The sequence below is a fragment of the Notolabrus celidotus genome, chromosome 20 (assembly GCF_009762535.1).
Source record: "Notolabrus celidotus isolate fNotCel1 chromosome 20, fNotCel1.pri, whole genome shotgun sequence".
NCBI classification, from domain to species: domain Eukaryota; kingdom Metazoa; phylum Chordata; class Actinopteri; order Labriformes; family Labridae; genus Notolabrus; species Notolabrus celidotus.
Window position 1 is genome coordinate 7,953,322 of NC_048291.1, and position 18,067 is coordinate 7,971,388.

An 18,067-nucleotide genomic window follows, 5' to 3' on the forward strand; every position below is an offset into this window, starting at 1 on the left:
TATTTTTATTTTTATTAGGGCCCGAGCACCGACAATGTCGGCGAGGCCCTCTTGAAACCCGAGTGATTATTCTTATTATTATTATTTGTTTCTTCTTTCTTTCTCCCGACTTTTGAATCCCCAATTTGCTTGCCTTAACGCGGTGCAAAAGTCCCCAACCGTTGCACATGCACCAGGCCTGGCGAAAATTTCGACATTTTGGTGGTCCAGAAAAAAAATTCCCCAAAATGGCTCAACGGCGCCCCCTTGAAGTTGGAAATTTGAAAAGGCTAGCCCCATAATACGGTTCAACATACATGCATGAAATTTTTTTTGGTAAGGTGTCATGCCAAGATCTACAAAAAATCCTCTTAACGTCGTGGTGAAATCCCAACAGGAAGTCGGCCATTTTGATTTTTCTGTTTTTGACCCCATTATTTTGTGTATGTATTTATGTAAGCTCCTCCTACAATTTTGCTCCGATCAACTCCCAACCACACACATTTTGGAGTAGACAGATTGACAATCAAAAGTTATCAGACAGAATTTCTCTAAGTCAATTTTTGTGGGCTTGGCACCTCGCTAAACTTGGAGTACATTTTTTCAACCGCTATAGTATGTATTTATGTAAGCTCCTCCTACAATTTTGCTCCGATCAACTCCCAACCACGCACATTTTGAAGCAGACACATTAACGATCAAAAGTCATCAGACAGAATTTCTCTAAGTCAATCGGTGTGGGCGTGGCACCTCGCTACATCTGGAGGACATTTTGAAAATCTCTAAACAGTTATATCTCTCATATGCAATAATGGATCAGGCTCAGACCGGTCATGCATTATAAGTGCCCCAGCCTGAACGCCTCTATAGGCAAATATACACCAATATCATATAGCGCCCCCTACTGGCAGCAGAAAATCACATGTCCTACAGTTTTTGTCCAATCAACTCCTGCTTCGCTCACAATGTAGTTGTCACACTGCAGATGAACATTTGTCAAAGGACTCTTCCTAAGTCAATGGATGTGGGCGTGGCCACGCCTCAAACTCTGATGTCTCGCCATTAAACAGGAAGTACTTATAGCTCCTTCATACAGTGCTCAATCTGTTTGAACTTACATACACATGATCAGGGTCCATCCCTCAACATACCTATGGACTCGTTTGTCTACTACAGCCATAGCGCCACCCACAGGAAATACATGGTACTGACATTTACATACAATCTCCGATCTCTTCCAAATTTGACATGTTTCATCATGGGCCCAGCCTGAACTCATATACATACACATGTTTGTCATATCAATAGCGCCACCTAATGGACACAGGAAGTATTTACTCTCAGAACATGTTTTTAACATGCTTGTGATCCCAACTCTTTCTATAATGATCTGTGATGAACAATCCTTCAGAACATAATTAAAGACACAGCAGCACCTACTGGTGACAGGTGGTACTGCAATGTACACTATGCTGATAACTGCACAGGTAAGCTCACAGTTTCAGCCTAGGCAGCACAGCAACACCTGCAGCACATCAGGCGGTGCCCTAAATCAGGCGGTAGTGCACATCTGGGACTCGCGCACATCAGGCGGTGCTTGAACGAGGGCCCGCACATCGCCGCTTGCGGCTTTAATTTTTATTCTTGTACAAAGGGAGCACAGCTTACCAAGTCAAATTCCTTGTCTGTTCAAGCATACTTGGCCAATAAAGCTGATTCTGATTCTGATTGTACGTTTTCATGTTTCTAAACGCATGACTGCATCTTTGGAACAATTCCTTACTGACCACATTTATTTAACAATGAGAAACAATATCTATAACTTCCGTGATTATTGTATTTAATGTATAACTGTGTCAGCCACCGTACAGGTCAAATAGTAGCAGTTTCACACTCAGACCACCAGAGGGCAGAAAACACTTTGGCACACACTGAGAGGACAGACACAAGACACACTTCCACTGAAAAGTTAAAAGTTATTATATACAGTATTTCTCCATTTCACTGTTCCTAAGCCAGAGAAGCACTAGAAATGCAAACATAAATAGCAACCACTACTGCCAAAATTGATTATCTTAAAGAAGCTGAAAGGTCAGGGAGTAACCCTTTACAGCCTGACACAGCTCATCCATCAGCAGCTACAGATTCTATGTTAAATGTTAAGCATTAAAGTTTGATTTATCCTCAGGAGTAAAGAATACAGACATTTCCCCTACCGACATATTTGTTGTTTTTTCTTTTTTGCAATAAAACACCTCATGAAACTTTGAATCACCGTTCACTGGATTTTTTTATCTTTTACTGCAGCCTGTGCATGTGATGTGGATGCCCGAACCCCCTGGTTACATAAATAAGATTTTTTAAGTTTTGCCACACTGAAAACAGAGCAGATGTCAGAAGAATAATCTCACAAAGACTCAGAGTGGATGAAAGCTTTTATTAAAGGCAATGGCAGTGGCAGGGTTTGAACAAATAAAAAGTTTCTTTTTTTTTTTTTCGCCATCAAAAAAGCTCTTAAAGAACAGTGACTGATTTTTATTGTTTGATATAATCTACATTCAAATACAGTGCATTTTCCTTTTAAACAGATTGTTAGCTGTGTGCTGACCAGTGGGGTCCAAATATTTTCACAAATTACAGTTATTGTTTATATTCTGTTTAAATTTGTGTTTAAAAGCACAAAGATAGAATTTTATAATAAATAAGTCATTATTTAAAAAATATTTCCTTTTAGAGATGCAAAAAAAATCACAGCAAGTACAAAGCATTGAATATTAATCAGTTAACTATCTACAAAACTTAAAGGTGCTTTTCTTACAATGTGCATATCTGCTTCATTATTTTGAATGGAAACAAAGATAAATAAAAAAATGTTAATCTGATATTGAACAAAAATTATAGATTATAGCTGTGACAGTTTAATAAGCCCTTCCCCTTAGTTACTCTTGCTATATGTGTTAAGACATAAAAAATTTCAGACAAACAGACAAAGAAAAACTCCTGGTCACCTAAAAGCTAATCAGCAAACAAGCTAACCTTCAGCAACCTTAATTAACAGAGAAGAAAAGGTTCATTCAGCTAACATTTTGTCCTTTCACATTAAGTTAATGATGGCAGTTTTAAAAAAGATCTTTAATTTGTACCTTGCAGCTACATTTACGGTATTATGCTAAAAAAACATAAACAAAGCTCAAGCATGTCCCGGCTAAAAGTTAGCATCCAAGTAGAACATAAAATTAGGATATTGTAATAGTTTGTTTTTTTTGACAAACAGAAACCCGTCATGTAAGCTAATGTTTATCAAACATCAGCCCATGTATTTAAATGAGGAGAAATTGAGTAATCTGAATATGTAACATTGTGTTGTCTGATGTAAGTTGTTGTTTATCTGTTAGCATCCCCAAAGTTAATAATGAGAAGGAGTGATTTGCTAGCATTAGCCTAATGGCTTCCAAGACCAGCTTCCACAACTGGCTTTCACATGGCTGAAAAATGCTTGGCATCAAGCCAATGTAACATTAAGGAAAAATGTTTATATCCCTGTCTTAGGGTTAAAAGTTATGGAGCCAAAACAATGACTTTAATGTTTGGTATTGAAAATAAAAGTTGGCATTGAGAACACACCATGAAACTGAAAAAAGAAACATTGGCATTGAAACACTTGTATTGTAAAAAAATTGTAACGGCATCAAAACAGGTATTGGCATTGAAAACACACCCTGAAACTGAAAAATCACAGACATAAAAGTAAACTTAAGACTTACCTTTTTAATCTAGCTTTTAATTAGGATTAGTTTATTTTTAGCCCTGGACTGCATTAGTATTATTACTTCATTATTTTTATTATTTTAATCAATGCTTTTACATTTATTTATCTTATTTATAAAAAAAAATATTTATTTCATAAATCTAATCATTCATCTTTTTTATTTCTTGAGTTTGTCTGATCTTGTTAACTCTACCTTATTTTTTTAACCTTTCTTTCAACTCTTACTTATTTTATTAATTTTGATGTGTTGATTTTCTTTTATTTTTAAGCATTTTATTTATAATCATGCCTTTTATAATTTTACCATTGCTGTTGTTTTCTGTCTCTGTGTTATTCTGTGAAGCACTTTAGGCTGCATGTTTTTATGTATGAAATGTGCTATATAAATAAAGTTGAGTTGAGTTGAGACATCAAATATTATATTATTTAATTTCTAGATTTTTTTTTAATATAACATTTCATGTCTGTGATTTTAACTTCAGTGAAACGTTTTCAATGTCAATACCAATTCCAATGTTTCTTTTTTCAGTTTCAGGGTGTGTTTTCAATGCCAACACCTGTTTTGATGCCGTTACATTTTTTTACAATACAAGTGTTTCAATGCCAATGTTTCTTTTTTCGGTTTCATGGTGTGTTTTCAATGCCAAAATTTATTTTCAATACCAAACATTAAAGTCCTTTTGGATCCATAAAAAGTTAGCTAGTTAAGTTAGTTGTTGAATAAATACTCAAGAGACAGACAAACCTCCTAAAATTAGCCATGTAGCATCCAGGACTAACTATAAACCTACTTTTTTAGCTGACTGACTAGCATTCATACTCCCTGGCTTTCAACATTGTGCTAAGCTAGCTACTCTGGTCTGTAACTGCAGAGTGTATTTACATGGACACTGCTATGTAGATGTCACTTTTTGGTCGACTGCCCTTTGATGTCCTTTGGAGCAGGATGCAACCATATTTGGATATCTCTCCTACGGTTTATGAAGTAATTGTTGGAGCATTGGCTTTGGTTGCTAAGCTAAGGTTTAAAAATTGTTGTTCAGGGGGAGGGGTTTAAAAAACAACCAACAACCATAAAGTTAGAAATCTATTTCAGATAAAATAACATTTATCTGTGTAAGCAGTACTGGTTATAGCATCATACAGGTTTATAGAACATTTATATTTGATGTATAGAGGGAAATATTTTTTTGGAAAAATAAATAAATAAAATCATTTTTTCCTCTCAGATAATTAAAGTTTGTGCTCAGGAGAGATTCTAAACATTTGACAAGGTTTTTCTCGTACAGTGCATTCTTTATAAACAGGTACTGTGAGTTATTATCAGGCAGTATAACTTCAGGTTTCAGATACATGTCACATTCATTCTACTACAAATATCATAAATACTACAGAATTTTTATCTCAGTAAAGGTTTACAGAGGGGGGTATGAGACTGAGGCTTAGAACTGAAACACTTCGCAGTCCAGTTTGTGGAGTGGAGTATGAGGTTCAAGTCTTTTCTAGTCTCTAAGGACTCATTCACAAACTCAGAGGAACAAACAAACTGAAGCTTTCAAACATGAAGCAGGGACTGCGCTGTGCTTTAAAACTCGTGTCTGTGGTACATGTCTGGGTCATAGTATTTGGTGACAACCACTCTGTTGGCAAACTTACGGCCTGTCAGAGCCTGCATGGCTTTCTGACCGTCTGCAGACGAAACATACTCCACAAAGATCTGAAAAAAACGACAACAAAACAAACAAGACAGTCGAGTTATAAAGGTACAACAATGTGAGAAAGGGATTTCAAGAGTTCAGTTTATTTGTCAAAGATTATTTAAATGTAAAGTTTAGACATCTTCACAAAGAAACACTCTGCAAATGAGGAGATTTCTAAAAGAGAAAATACTAAGAAGATAAACACAAACTGGTTTGAAGTATTGGTTTATATTTTGGTTTTAATGTTGGCTAACTTTTAAAACGGTCACAAAGCAGCTCTCAAGCAGTTAAGACTTTAAAATAAATCAATTTAAACAATCAGGTTTTCAAAAGTTTCCTTGTAATCCCAGAAACAGCTCAGTGAGTTGTGGGTTGGATAAATCAGGTAGCTTTCAGCCTTTCTAGAAGTTCATCTCCTCCCTACGATCACAAACTCTCTTCTTTAGTTCAAACATGAGACAGGCAGAAATTCTTACCTTTCCACAGCCGGGAACTTCCACGCCATCGACGGGCCGAGGGATCTCGATTGAGCGTACACTGCCGTATTTGCAACACTCCTCTCGGATGTCCTCCAGGATCTCCTCGTAGTCCTCGTCATCAACCAGCTCTTCGGGCATCACCATGTTAAGGAGGCACAGGACCTCTGTGGGCATGCCTGAGTTCTGCAGCCTCTGTAGCCCTGGGACCTGCAGCGTCACTGGGGTCTCTATGATGGAGGTCTGCAGAAACACACATTGGTATAGACTGAGATCTATACAGATACTGCAAGAGACAGGACCCAAATCCAGACACAGCATTATTCCAATTGGAAATTATCACAACATTTGAAGCCTCCGCTTTTTTCTGATTGGCTGTGTTGTTTGTATTTGTGTTTGGTATCTGAATTTGTTTTATCTTTTTGGGGGGTTAAGTCATCTGCATTTGGGTTTGGTGTCTGTAATTGGGGTTTCTGTATGTGGAGGACGTTTCCTGAGTTTGGGTTTGCTATATTTAAGAGTGATATCTGCATTTAGGTAAATGTCTGTATTTGTGTTTTCAAATGTGCATTACATTTTTTGTGTTTGGGTTTGCTACATTTAATTTTGGCATCTGCATTTGTGTTTTATGTGTGTGAACTATGTTTCATGTGTTTAGGTTTGCTATATTTAAGAATGATATCTGCATTTGGGTTTATTGTCTGTATTTGTGTTTTCTGTATGTGCATTACGTTTTCTGTGTTTGCTGTATTTAAGAGTGATATCTGCATTCGGGTTTATTGTCTGTATTTGTGTTTTCAGAATGTGTATTGCGTTTTTTGTGTTTGCTGTATTTAAGAGTGATATCTGCATTCAGGTTTATTGTCTGTATTTGTGTTTTCAGTGTGTGGACTATGTTGTCTGTTTTGGGGTTCCCCATATTTAATTGTGACATCTGCACTTGTGTTTGATGTCAGTATTTGTGTTTACTGTATGTTGATTTTTTCCTGTGTTTGGGTTGGCTGTATTTAATTTTGACATCTGCATTTGAGTTTTGTGTCATTATTTGTGTTTTCTGTATTTGGAGGATTTTTTCTGTGTTTGGGTTTGCTTTAATTAATTGTGACATCTGCATTTTTGTTTGATGTACGTATTTGTGTTTTCTGTATGTGTATTGTTTCCTGTGTTTGGGTTTGCTATATTTAATTTCGACATCTGCATTTGGGTTTTATGTCAGTATTTGTGTTTTCTGTATGTGGATCATGTTGTCTGTTTTGGGGTTCACTATATTTAATTGTGACATCTGCATTTGTGTTTGATGTCTGTATTTGTGTTTTCTGTATGTGCATTACATTTTTTGTTTGCTTTATTTAATTGTGACATCTGCATTTGGGTTTGATGTCTGTATTTGTGTTTTCTGTGTGTGAATTATATTATCTGTTTTTGAGTTTGCTATATTTAAGAGTGATATCTGCATTTAGGTAAATGTCTGTATTTGTGTTTTCAAATGTGCATTCCTTTTTTTGTGTTTGGGTTTGCTACATTTAATTTTGGCATCTGCATTTGTGTTTTATGTGTGTGAACTATGTTTCCTGTGTTTTGGTTTGCTATATTTAGGAATGATATCTGCATTTGGTATTATTATCTGTATTTGTGTTTTCAGTATGTGCACCACGTTTTTTTGTGTTTGCTGTAAGACTGATATCTGCATTCGGGTTTATTGTCTGTATTTGTGTTTACCATAGACTGTAAAAAATATGAACGTAGTATCCGTGACGTCACCCATCTGTTTCTGAACGCTGTTTTGAAGCAGATCGGCTGCAGCAGCCATAGTGCTGCTGTTGAGCCAGTGTGATGTAAAGAGGCAGGCTTTGAGCCTCCTAGCCAACAGCTGCAGTGTTCCTGCAGGCAGCTGTGCCTCTCATTGGAAGACTAGTAATCTCAAGATCTTCGAAATTGCCGAATTAGAAAAAAATTCACCCCCCTCACAGTGAGAGGACATCGAGAAATTAGCTATTCAGACTACACTCATCTTTTGTACCAGGCTGTAAACATTTTTATTAATCCTGCAAAGATCGTCTTTTTCCCATTCCTGTGTATGTGACTTCCGGTACTTCCGGAGCCAGCCTCAAGCGGATCCTCAATGAACTGCAGCTTTTAACACTTCCACATTGACTCATATTTTTAGACCGGAGGTTGCTGCTTGGTGTTTACTGTATTTTGATTGTTTCTTGTGTGTGTGTTTGTATTTGCTATATTTAATTATGACATCTGCAATTGGGTTTTATGTCAGTATTTGTGTTTTCTCTGTGTGACCTTTGTTTCCTGTGTTTGGGTTTGCTATTTCTAACTGTGACACAAGCATATGGGTTTATTGTTGTAATTGGGTTAGTCTGGATTGTGTTGTCTGTATTCTCATCCATTGTCTATAATTGGTTGTGTAGACTGTATTTGGTCATGCTGTTTGTACTCTTGTTGTGTAACTTCATACATGTTTTTCAAACTTAATTGACAGATCTCTTAATTGATTGTCTTTGTGTGTTGCCATCGTACTCACAGGATTAGCGTTTTTAGCTCCCACGCTTGCTCTTTGGACAATCAGCTTTTTGTCTCCAAGTTGCATCCCGTTGAGTCCAGCAACAGCCTGAGAGAGGAAACACACAAACTCACAGCAACACATCAAACTACCCAGCTCATACCCTTATACTCATAAAGTGGCACAACAGTAACCTGATCTGTGGCGCAGATGTCCACATATTCACAGAAGGCATAACCTTTGGACAGAGACGTAGCACTGTCCTTCACCAGATTAAACGCTTTAAGAGGACCAAACGACGTCAAGAGCTCCTTCACCTGCGGAGAGAGTCGCACAGACACATATGAGAGAGAAAACAACACCGTCTACATATATAACTGTAAGTAGAGTATATTTCATATCTATTTATAATCATGAAAGTATGTTGAATCAAACTGGATTTCTGTCATGGTTAACAAGTGTTTCATTTCTTTGCTGATTAAAAAGAATAAGAAAAAGACAGCAGAGATAAAAAAAAAAATGATCTGAAGGTTCAGGGAAGATGAGGGGGGATAAATTCTGATGATGTGGATGTGGATCAAACCGTGGATCATTTAGGCACAGACAATTAAGTGCCAAAGAAAACAGACAGGGTAATCCGGTTGTGGGTTACTTTCCCCACAACCTGAGCATGAAAATAATCTGTTTTGATAACTAGTTTACTTCTCTTGTATTTTGAAAGCTAGAGGTAAACACAGCAGGTGAATATGTGTGTCACCTATACATTAAAGCTGAATAAAGCCCACTGAACCACCACCACCACCACTACCACCAACACAACTACAACACAACAACCACACCCTGTTAATGATCAGGTCTAAACCCACAGATCCCAGAGACTCTGAACGCGCTCCAAAGCATGATGGGAAAGAAGCAGCCGGAGGAGGCAGGGCTGTAGGAGTGTGTCCCTGTGAGGACAGATGTCTTACTTGCCTTGTGTTAATGTTGCATGGCAGCAGTAGATGATACTACTGAACAAATTATGAGCGCAGATTAACGATCTTACGGCCCCTAGCTGGGGACAGAGTGAGGGAACAAAAATGAAAGAGCTGTGAGTATCAACGCAGAAAATTAATTATAATATATATAATATGCTAAATATACCAACGCAGCACCACAGACTGCAAGAATTCAAAATAATAAAGTCAGTGAAGAATGATACAAATAGAATAAATGATAAACATCAGGCTACAGGTGCTCTGTGAGGTCAAAAATGTGACAGAATGACAGTTTGAGGATCTGACTGACTGATTTATTGAATTATTAAAAAGTCCTTAAAGCTTTAGATTAAGTGTGGATGCACAAAAAATATATTCAGACTTTTGATATTCTAAAAAAACAAAACAAAACATGAATAAATTTTTTATTTCTACATTTAAATAAGTGACTTCTTTCTATTGGTCCATTTCCGCTCTAGCTTTCTGATTTTCTTCAGTATTCTATAATACATTTCTACAACATCCAGGCAATAAAAAAAATACAATTCAGGCACAGAGAACTATCAAAATGTTAATTCAACAGCCTGCTGTGAAAATATGTCAGACTTTTCTTACCCTTCTTTACTCAGAATGCTTAACATAAGAAAGGTATGAAGCGTTAACTGAAAGAGCCACACAGTTTTCTTTACAATTCATGTTACATTGAATAAATGTATAAAGAAATGATGTAGTAATACGATCTTTGACTTTACAACCCCAAATCCAAAAAAGTGAGGACGCTGTGTAAAATGTAAACAAAAAAGTCTGCAAATCATTGAAAACCTACGTCCATAGCTATTATAATAAGAGTCGATGCAACACCATGTCCATGTGGTGCTGGTATCAAATATAAGATAAGCATATTTAAAAAATTAAAAAATTAAAAAAATTTAAAGAATGAAATAAAATGTTTCTGTTTTAACTTTGGAACATTATTCTTCGCACTATTATTAATTAAAAATTAGATTTAAATTATTTGCAAACCATCAAAATCAGTTTTAACTTTTAACACAGCATCCCAACCTTTTTGGAATTGGAGTGGTATAAACCTAAAAAATGTGTTTTTCTTTTGTAGTTTGAACACTTGTGGAAGCTTACAGTGTGATATATTAAACATTTCTGAAAGGAATAAAATATATTGAGAATTAACAGTTTATTTTCCAAAACTGTGTATTTATGCTTTTATTTTGTAGTTTGGGTCACTTCCTGTTTGAGATAGAAACATATATTTTTTATTTATAATTTGTCCTTCTCTCTTCACCATAATTCTTTTTTATTTATTTCAATGTCATCATAAAGAAATGTGATAAAAAAATTTTGCATGTTAAAAACGTGACACACACCTGAGCAGGTGAGAATAAAACGAGGAAACAGAGATCACCTGTGGAGTGAGTGTTCGGGTAAATACCTGGTCATCGTTCAGGTAGTTTGGCAGACCTCCAATGAACAGCTTGTGAGGAGAGTCAGGGACCACAGTGGAGACCACTCCTACACAAAACAACTGATGTTAACATATTTATAGTTTGACATGACCTCACTCTGCTCGTACAGGTGTCAGAAACTCACCTGGGACGTGGAACGCAGGCTGCTCTGAGATTCCAGGTAAAGGTCTGTAGTCGTGAGGTCGCCTGATCTTCAGAGACTGACCCTGAAAAATGATTCCATCGAACGCCATCGCCTGCGTCGTCTCGTCTACAGAGCGAAACTGAAGACACAAAATGAACCTGCTGCAGAGTGACGCCGTGGAGAGATTATGTGTAATAACAACAATGATAAACTGGGAAATCTTTAACAGCATCTGTAGAATCAGTAATATGAATAATTCTTCAGATTAGTGATGGGAATTCCGGCTCTTTTTAGAGAGCCGGTTCTTTTGGATCGGCTCACTACAAAGAGCCGACTCTTTCGGCTCCCAAGTGGCTCCCAAGATTTTTTCTTGTTTGAATGAATGTATGACCTAAAATAATGTTAAATTATATGTCAAATGAATAACTAATGTAAAAAACACACATTATATCAAATGTGTATCATTTAAAATGCTTTATTTATATACTCAACATGGAGCAGAGTTCCACTGAAATTAAATTATAAGGTACAGAAAACAAGACTAATCTCAATTAGACAAAAAGGTCCAATCTCTGATGTCTGTATATTATTTATAAACTTCGTTAACAGCAGGTTCCCTTCACTGTCTTTGTTCTTCTAACTGCACTGATGGATAAACAGTTCTAATGTCCATGACCTGGATGACTGAGATCCTTCATAGACAGATCTAATGTGCCTTTGCAGGTTTTTTGTGGACCCTGATTGATGACATATTTTAACCTTGCACAGTCAACACTCTGCCTTTAAACTGTCATTTAAATGTGTCTAAAGTTTACTGTGTTTCCTGCAGTCACTAGTTTTTTCACCTTTCCAGTGCGTTCTCTCTCTCTGTCGCGCAAGTTCTCCCTCTCATCTCCCTCCTGTTGGTGTGCTCACTGTGCTGTGTGTGTCTGTAACCCCTCCCCTCCCCGTTCTGCTCAATGTAGACACGTGATTGGTCAAGACGCCACCATGTCTTGACCAATCACGTGAGGCTTTAATAGAAAAAGACGAGAAAAATAAAAAAAACGGCTCCCTGTCAGGAGCCGACTCCCGTTGTTCACTTCAAAGAGCCGGCTCTTAGAGCCGGATCGTTCACGACCGACACATCACTACTTCAGATGCTGTTAGGGAATATATGTTTGTTTTTTTTCAGTTTCAATCTATTTCCTGCTTTGACAAACAAAGCTAATTGGCTGCAGCTTTATATCCAACAGACAAAGGGAGGGAGGTATGGATCTTGTCTCACTATTTGTAAAAACAAGAGATGTAAGATTATTAACTAACTCCTTTAACTCCTTCACATGATATCCTTTTGAAATTGTCAGCATGTCAAAATGAAATTGTGGTCCCAAACCTCGAGGAAAGCAAAGTTTTTGTCCTGGTTGATCTGTACAGCGAGTACAGGGTTACTGGGAGCCTGAGACAGTCCGGCCAGTCTCATCTGAGCGTTGAAGAACTCAGCCATTGACTCCTGAGAGGGAAAAAGAGAGGGAGAGATGTAACTACAGATTCAACATCTGAACAAGAAGTGTAAAAAGAAAAAAGAAAAGAAAAAAACAGCACCTCTGTCACTCCAAAGGGAATATTTCCCACGTACAGACGTCGGGCTTGTCGGGTCATCTGACTGCCGACTATGGGGACTTGTGTGGGCGCTGCAGAGACGCCTGTGGTGGTGGATGAGGCCAGCAGAGCAATGGTTGGAATCTGACCAGCAGCTGAAGAGAGACAGAGAGAGACACAGAGAGAGAGAGAGAGAGAGAGAGAGAGAGAGAGAGAGAGAGAGAGAGAGAGAGAGAGAGAGAGAGAGAGAGAGAGAGAGAGAGAGAGAGAGAGAGAGAGTAGGAACTAACCATCAGATATAGATTCCTCTGAAACCTCTGCTATGTGTTCATCATCAGAAGAAACTGATGTGATTTGATGATTAATCACAGGCGAGCTTCAAAGTCACCTGCCTCCACATGCTGGTACCTTGCATAGCTTTATATTGCATGGGTGTGATGTGTTCAAATCCCGGAGGAGGAACGTCCCAGTATTTACACGTTCTTTTCTTCCTTGTTCTCCTTGGAGAGTGGCTGTGAGACGACAAAAAATATTCACAAAATTATCCGGCACAGGAAGCATATTTTCACATTAAAAGCTCGCTCCGACATGTACCTGTGCTTCTTGTGCTCCCGTGACGACCTGGACGAGCTGCGGCGGTCTCGGCTCTTTCGCTCTCGGCTGCGGCTGCGTTTCTCTCGACTGCGGCTGCCTCTCTCTTTGCTCCAACTGCGGTGTTTGTCTCCTCGAGCAGGAGATGCGCTGCGACTCCTCTTCTTGTGGCGCTCTCTCTCTCTCTCTGCGATCAAAAGGTACCAAATGATTAAGAGACTTCTGGACTGGCAGGTAAATACTGTATATCTGCATGCATCCAATAAATGTTGCTAAAAAAAATTCTGTCAGATTTATGACTTTAATTCTAGAGAACGCTTACATCAATTCTAGAAAGATGTCAAATTAAATGGATCTCCCAAAAATTAATAGAACTAATAAGACAAGCTAACATTATAATTGGCTGTGTTAAATACTTGATCCTGATTGGTCAAAAATCTATAGCCCTATAACAATAGTGATTCATTCTCAACAGTAAAAGCTACCTGATCATACACTTCATATCACATCAGTCCACAGGAGGATTCTTACACATGTTACCACTGCCTGTTGACACTGTGGCAAAAAACATACAACGGTTACCATCAAACTGGTAAACGTTGTGGCAAACATTTTGACTTGGCTTTGAACTGAAATGTTCCCTTCATTGGTAATCTGTTGCACAAGCAGGCTGATATAATTTGTTATCATGGCAGTATTACTTCTATCATTAGCAGTGGTGGACAGTAACAGAGTAAATTTACTTGAGTACTGTACTTAAGTACTTTTTTTGAGTATCTGTACTTTACCTGAGTATTATTTAATTTTTTGGGGGAAACTCATTACTTTTACTCCACTACATTTGATAGACAAATATCATACTTTTTACTCCACTACATTTCTATCAATGCTCTAGTTACTCACTACTTTTGCTTTGCAGTCAGCTCATGGATTGAGTACTTGCTTGTGGCTTATCGAAATCGGGTAGCCATATGTCTGTTGAGCATAGAGCAAATGCAGAGCAAACTTTATTCAGATCAGTCCGTTCATTTAGTCGAGGTGATGATGGCTATGGCCCAGAAGGATGATGATTCTCTACCTGAGCACCACTGACATATTTTAACCCATGTTTGAGGTTTTTTAAATAAAGAATGATTCGTATTGTTGTAAAACTCTGATCTGTTTACAACACAAACTTCATCACAGCCTACAAACATCACCATCTAACCTGAGAAAGCATGTGGAGGTCTGTAGATAACAAACTTGTTTAATTCCAGATGAACATTTTAAACCAATTTGTCTGTGCTTGTAGTTATTTGGTTGCCATTTATATTTCATGGTTCACTTTTTTAATATTAAACAATGTGCACCCATGCATTCTTGACTGCATTCATGCTTTGTGAATATATGTTTTGAGATATTTTAATAAGTACTTTGAATACTTAAGTATTTTTAAAAGCAAGTGTTTCAGTACTTTAACTCAAGTAATAATTTGACTGAACAACTTTCACTTGTATTGATGTAATATATGACATGGAGGATCTATGCTCTGACTTAAGTAATGAAGCTGTGTACTTTGTCCACCATTGATTATTAATGTCAATAGTGTTACATCTGCTGTATAAATCAAACATTTTTTAACTAATAATATCATTTGTGAATCAAAATTGTGGGTCAACTTGTCAGTGTCGTCAATTTGTCTCCTGGTAACACTGGGTAATAAGCAGGATGATATATACTAAGTGGGTGAATTGTGAATTAGACACCGTGAGCAGAACCCCAACACTAAACCAAAATGACTGAAATTAACTCCCACTTTAACATTGAATGGAAATAAGATGAGGTAATTACATTGTTTAGATCATCACACCTCAGAAAAGTCTCATTTCTGTGTTATTACAAAGCTCTGATTCCTCCTGTGTTTTTAGTTTTAGTTTTAGTTTTATGCTGTTTAGTGTTCACTCAATAATATTTTCTTTCAGGACAAAACATGTCAGCTTCAACAGGTTTATAGACCTTTAAAATAATCAATACAAGGAACTTTTTATTTCTGCACAGATCTAAAGCTCTGCTTGCATTAAAGGAAAGATTTTGGATGTGATTTTTTTAAAGACATGATATTTTACCTTCGATTTTTAACCTTTTTGTGTCTATAAATGTTCTTTTGTACATTTGTCGAAACTTTACCACTTTACCCTTTTATGTATCAGTTACTCTGACAGCATTTTCTATTTGATTTTTATACTCAAAAGACTCAGAAAGTTGTGTAAAATAACAGGTGACATGTTCAAATGCCTTGTTTAATACTCTACATTGGTGCAGAGGCTTCTAGAAAATCCTTGATTATTAGATAAACAAAGTGAAACACATTACATAAGAGCACTGACAAAATAGATCTTTTTTTCCTAAATAATTATATAAATTTATTATGTTTACATTTATATTTTTATATGTTTGATATTATTTTTAATGAATTAATAAATAATTTCAAGTTAAACGTAACTTTTGTCTATCTGTTATTTGCTTAGTGTGTGTCCAAATGTCTAATTATAGTGGCTTCATAAATAGAGATAAAAAAAATGATTATCAAACTTTATTATGTCTGCTGAGGGCTCCCTGGCCCACCTTTTTTGGACATGTCCAAGGCTGTATACCTTTTGGTGTGAGATATTCAACTGGTTTTCAGGAATGTATGGCTGTGTGTTCAAACCGGATCCTGAGATAGCATTATTTGGGTATTCTCCATCTTTATATAATCAACGTCTCTCTGTGCAGAGCACTATCATGTATGGTATGGTAATTGCCAAGGAAGTTATATTAAATCTCTGGAAGTCTGACACTGTGCCCCAGTTCAAGACCTGGCTATCTGACCTCACCTGTGTACTGCACATGGAGAAAATCCGGTATGGCATGATGGGCAATCTTACCAAATTTTCAACATCTGGCAGCCTTTTTCTGATTATTTTGCCCGATTGGAATGGATTGGATAGTGATGCCATGTAGCATAATGCTACATGACAAAACTTTATTACCAATCATTCAGTTACATTTCTAGTATTCTTTATAATAATATAAATACCAGGATTTTGTATTTACTTTATTAAAAACATAGATCAGATCTGAAGATGTTATGCCGAATATAGAACTGCATCATGATATTTCATAAAATGTTAAATTAAGTCATTTTACCCTCGTGTTTCTTTTCAGGAGCAGACATTGGGAAAATATTGAAATATTGAGATCTATTAATCTATTATTTTTACATTGATATTCCTATATGTTTGATATTACTTTGAATTAATTAATTAATACATAATTTCAAGTTAAACGTAACTTTTGTCTATTTTTTATTTGCTTAGTGTTTGTCCAAATGTCTAATTATTGTGGCTTCATAAATAGAGTTTAAAAAATTAGGTTGTCAAAAATTATTATCAATCATTCAGTGAGTTATATTTCATCACAATAATTATTCTTTATAATAATATAAATACCAGGATTTTGTATTTACTTTATTAAAAACATAAATCAAATCTGAAGAAGTTATACCGAATATAAAACTGAAGCATGACATTTCATAAAATGTTAAATTAAGTTATTTTACCCTCGTGTTTCTTTGCAGGAGCAGACATGGGGATAGTAATGAAATATTGTGATGGAGTTTGGCAGGACGCTTTCTCAGGAAGGAGACAGACAGGTGAAGTAAGCGTGAGGTGTCACAGGTGACCAGACCTCGTTCATTTCTCACACAGTAATAATAAAAAGCAGCTGTATGAAGGGTTTACAATAATGAGCTCACACCAACATGGAGCTAAATGCTCCACTGCTCACCTGATAACCCCGCTGAGTCACTCAGTGTAAACTTCAATCAGCTCCTTTTATTCATTCATAAATCCTGAGGAGCAAACGTTAGCACTGAAAGCTAACAGAGACCAAACACCAAGCGTTTATACTCACCCTGCCGGTTCTCACTCAGCTGTTTCTCAAACTCCTCAAAATCCGACATTTTCACCGTTTTGGTACAAAAATATATCCTCTCTGTGAGGATCGATCAGCCGGTTAGTCCGCTGTGACAGTGCAGCAAACACCTCAGAGATCTGACCGGTGTCAATGTGGACACAACTAACACACACACCGTCCGGTTTGACCCCTTCAAAATAAAAATACTGACACATACAGCATGCATACCACCTGTTCAAAACCATCGATCAATATGGACAGTGCAGCCCCATCCCCTCCCATTGCATTAAAGACACATTGCACAGGTGATGTAAGTTTGTGCATAAACAGAAGCAATCTGGCACATGGAGCCACAATGTTAAGGTCCCACCCATTCCTCTAACCGAAGCACACATTGAATCTACTGATAAAAATGTCCCTCAGATCTAGGGTTACCAACTTTCTCACTACTAAATAAGGGACAGGTGCACGGTGCCATGGTGGTGTGAGCATGATGTGTGAAATTAGCGTATATTCTGATTCTGATTCGACTGGAAATGCAGAAAGTGTGTATAATCCCTTTAATCCTTACTGTATCATTATGTAACCTCATATGAATAAACCTCAAAGAAACAACAATTTGGCTCTTTACATAAAAAAACAGGCAAAATAAGAATTAAATGCAAAAGGGGAGTATGACTCACCAAATCAACTTTTTCCATGGATACTTTTTGCTGCTCTTGACTGACTCAAGCAGTCCTTTGTCTCAAAGAACATGTTTGAGTTAAAAATAATAGTCAGATTAATAACAAACTACAACTACATTAAAAGTACTTCATTAAATCTGATGATGATGACAAAGTGGTAAGGAAATATAAAAGAAGAAGAAGAAGTAGAAAAGGGAGTACAGAAAATAAAGGAATAAGAAGGATGAAGAAAAGGAAACAAGGAGGTAGAGG

At 36.9% G+C, this 18,067-nt stretch overlaps 1 protein-coding gene across 1 annotated transcript; it reads right to left on the reverse strand.

Annotated features, from left to right (window-relative positions):
• Positions 1-5,032: 5,032 nt before the first annotated feature.
• LOC117832732 (splicing factor U2AF 65 kDa subunit-like) lies at positions 5,033-17,286 on the reverse strand. Its single transcript, XM_034711982.1, has 11 exons — positions 17,127-17,286; positions 13,197-13,380; positions 13,011-13,114; positions 12,606-12,757; positions 12,397-12,513; positions 11,022-11,160; positions 10,864-10,943; positions 8,634-8,756; positions 8,461-8,547; positions 5,925-6,167; positions 5,033-5,465 (listed from the first exon to the last, which is right to left on the reverse strand). The coding sequence occupies exons 1-11, from the start codon at positions 17,173-17,175 to the stop codon at positions 5,334-5,336; spliced, it is 1,410 nt and encodes a 469-aa protein (XP_034567873.1). The 5' UTR covers positions 17,176-17,286; the 3' UTR covers positions 5,033-5,333.
• Between the last annotated feature and the right edge of the window lie 781 nt (positions 17,287-18,067).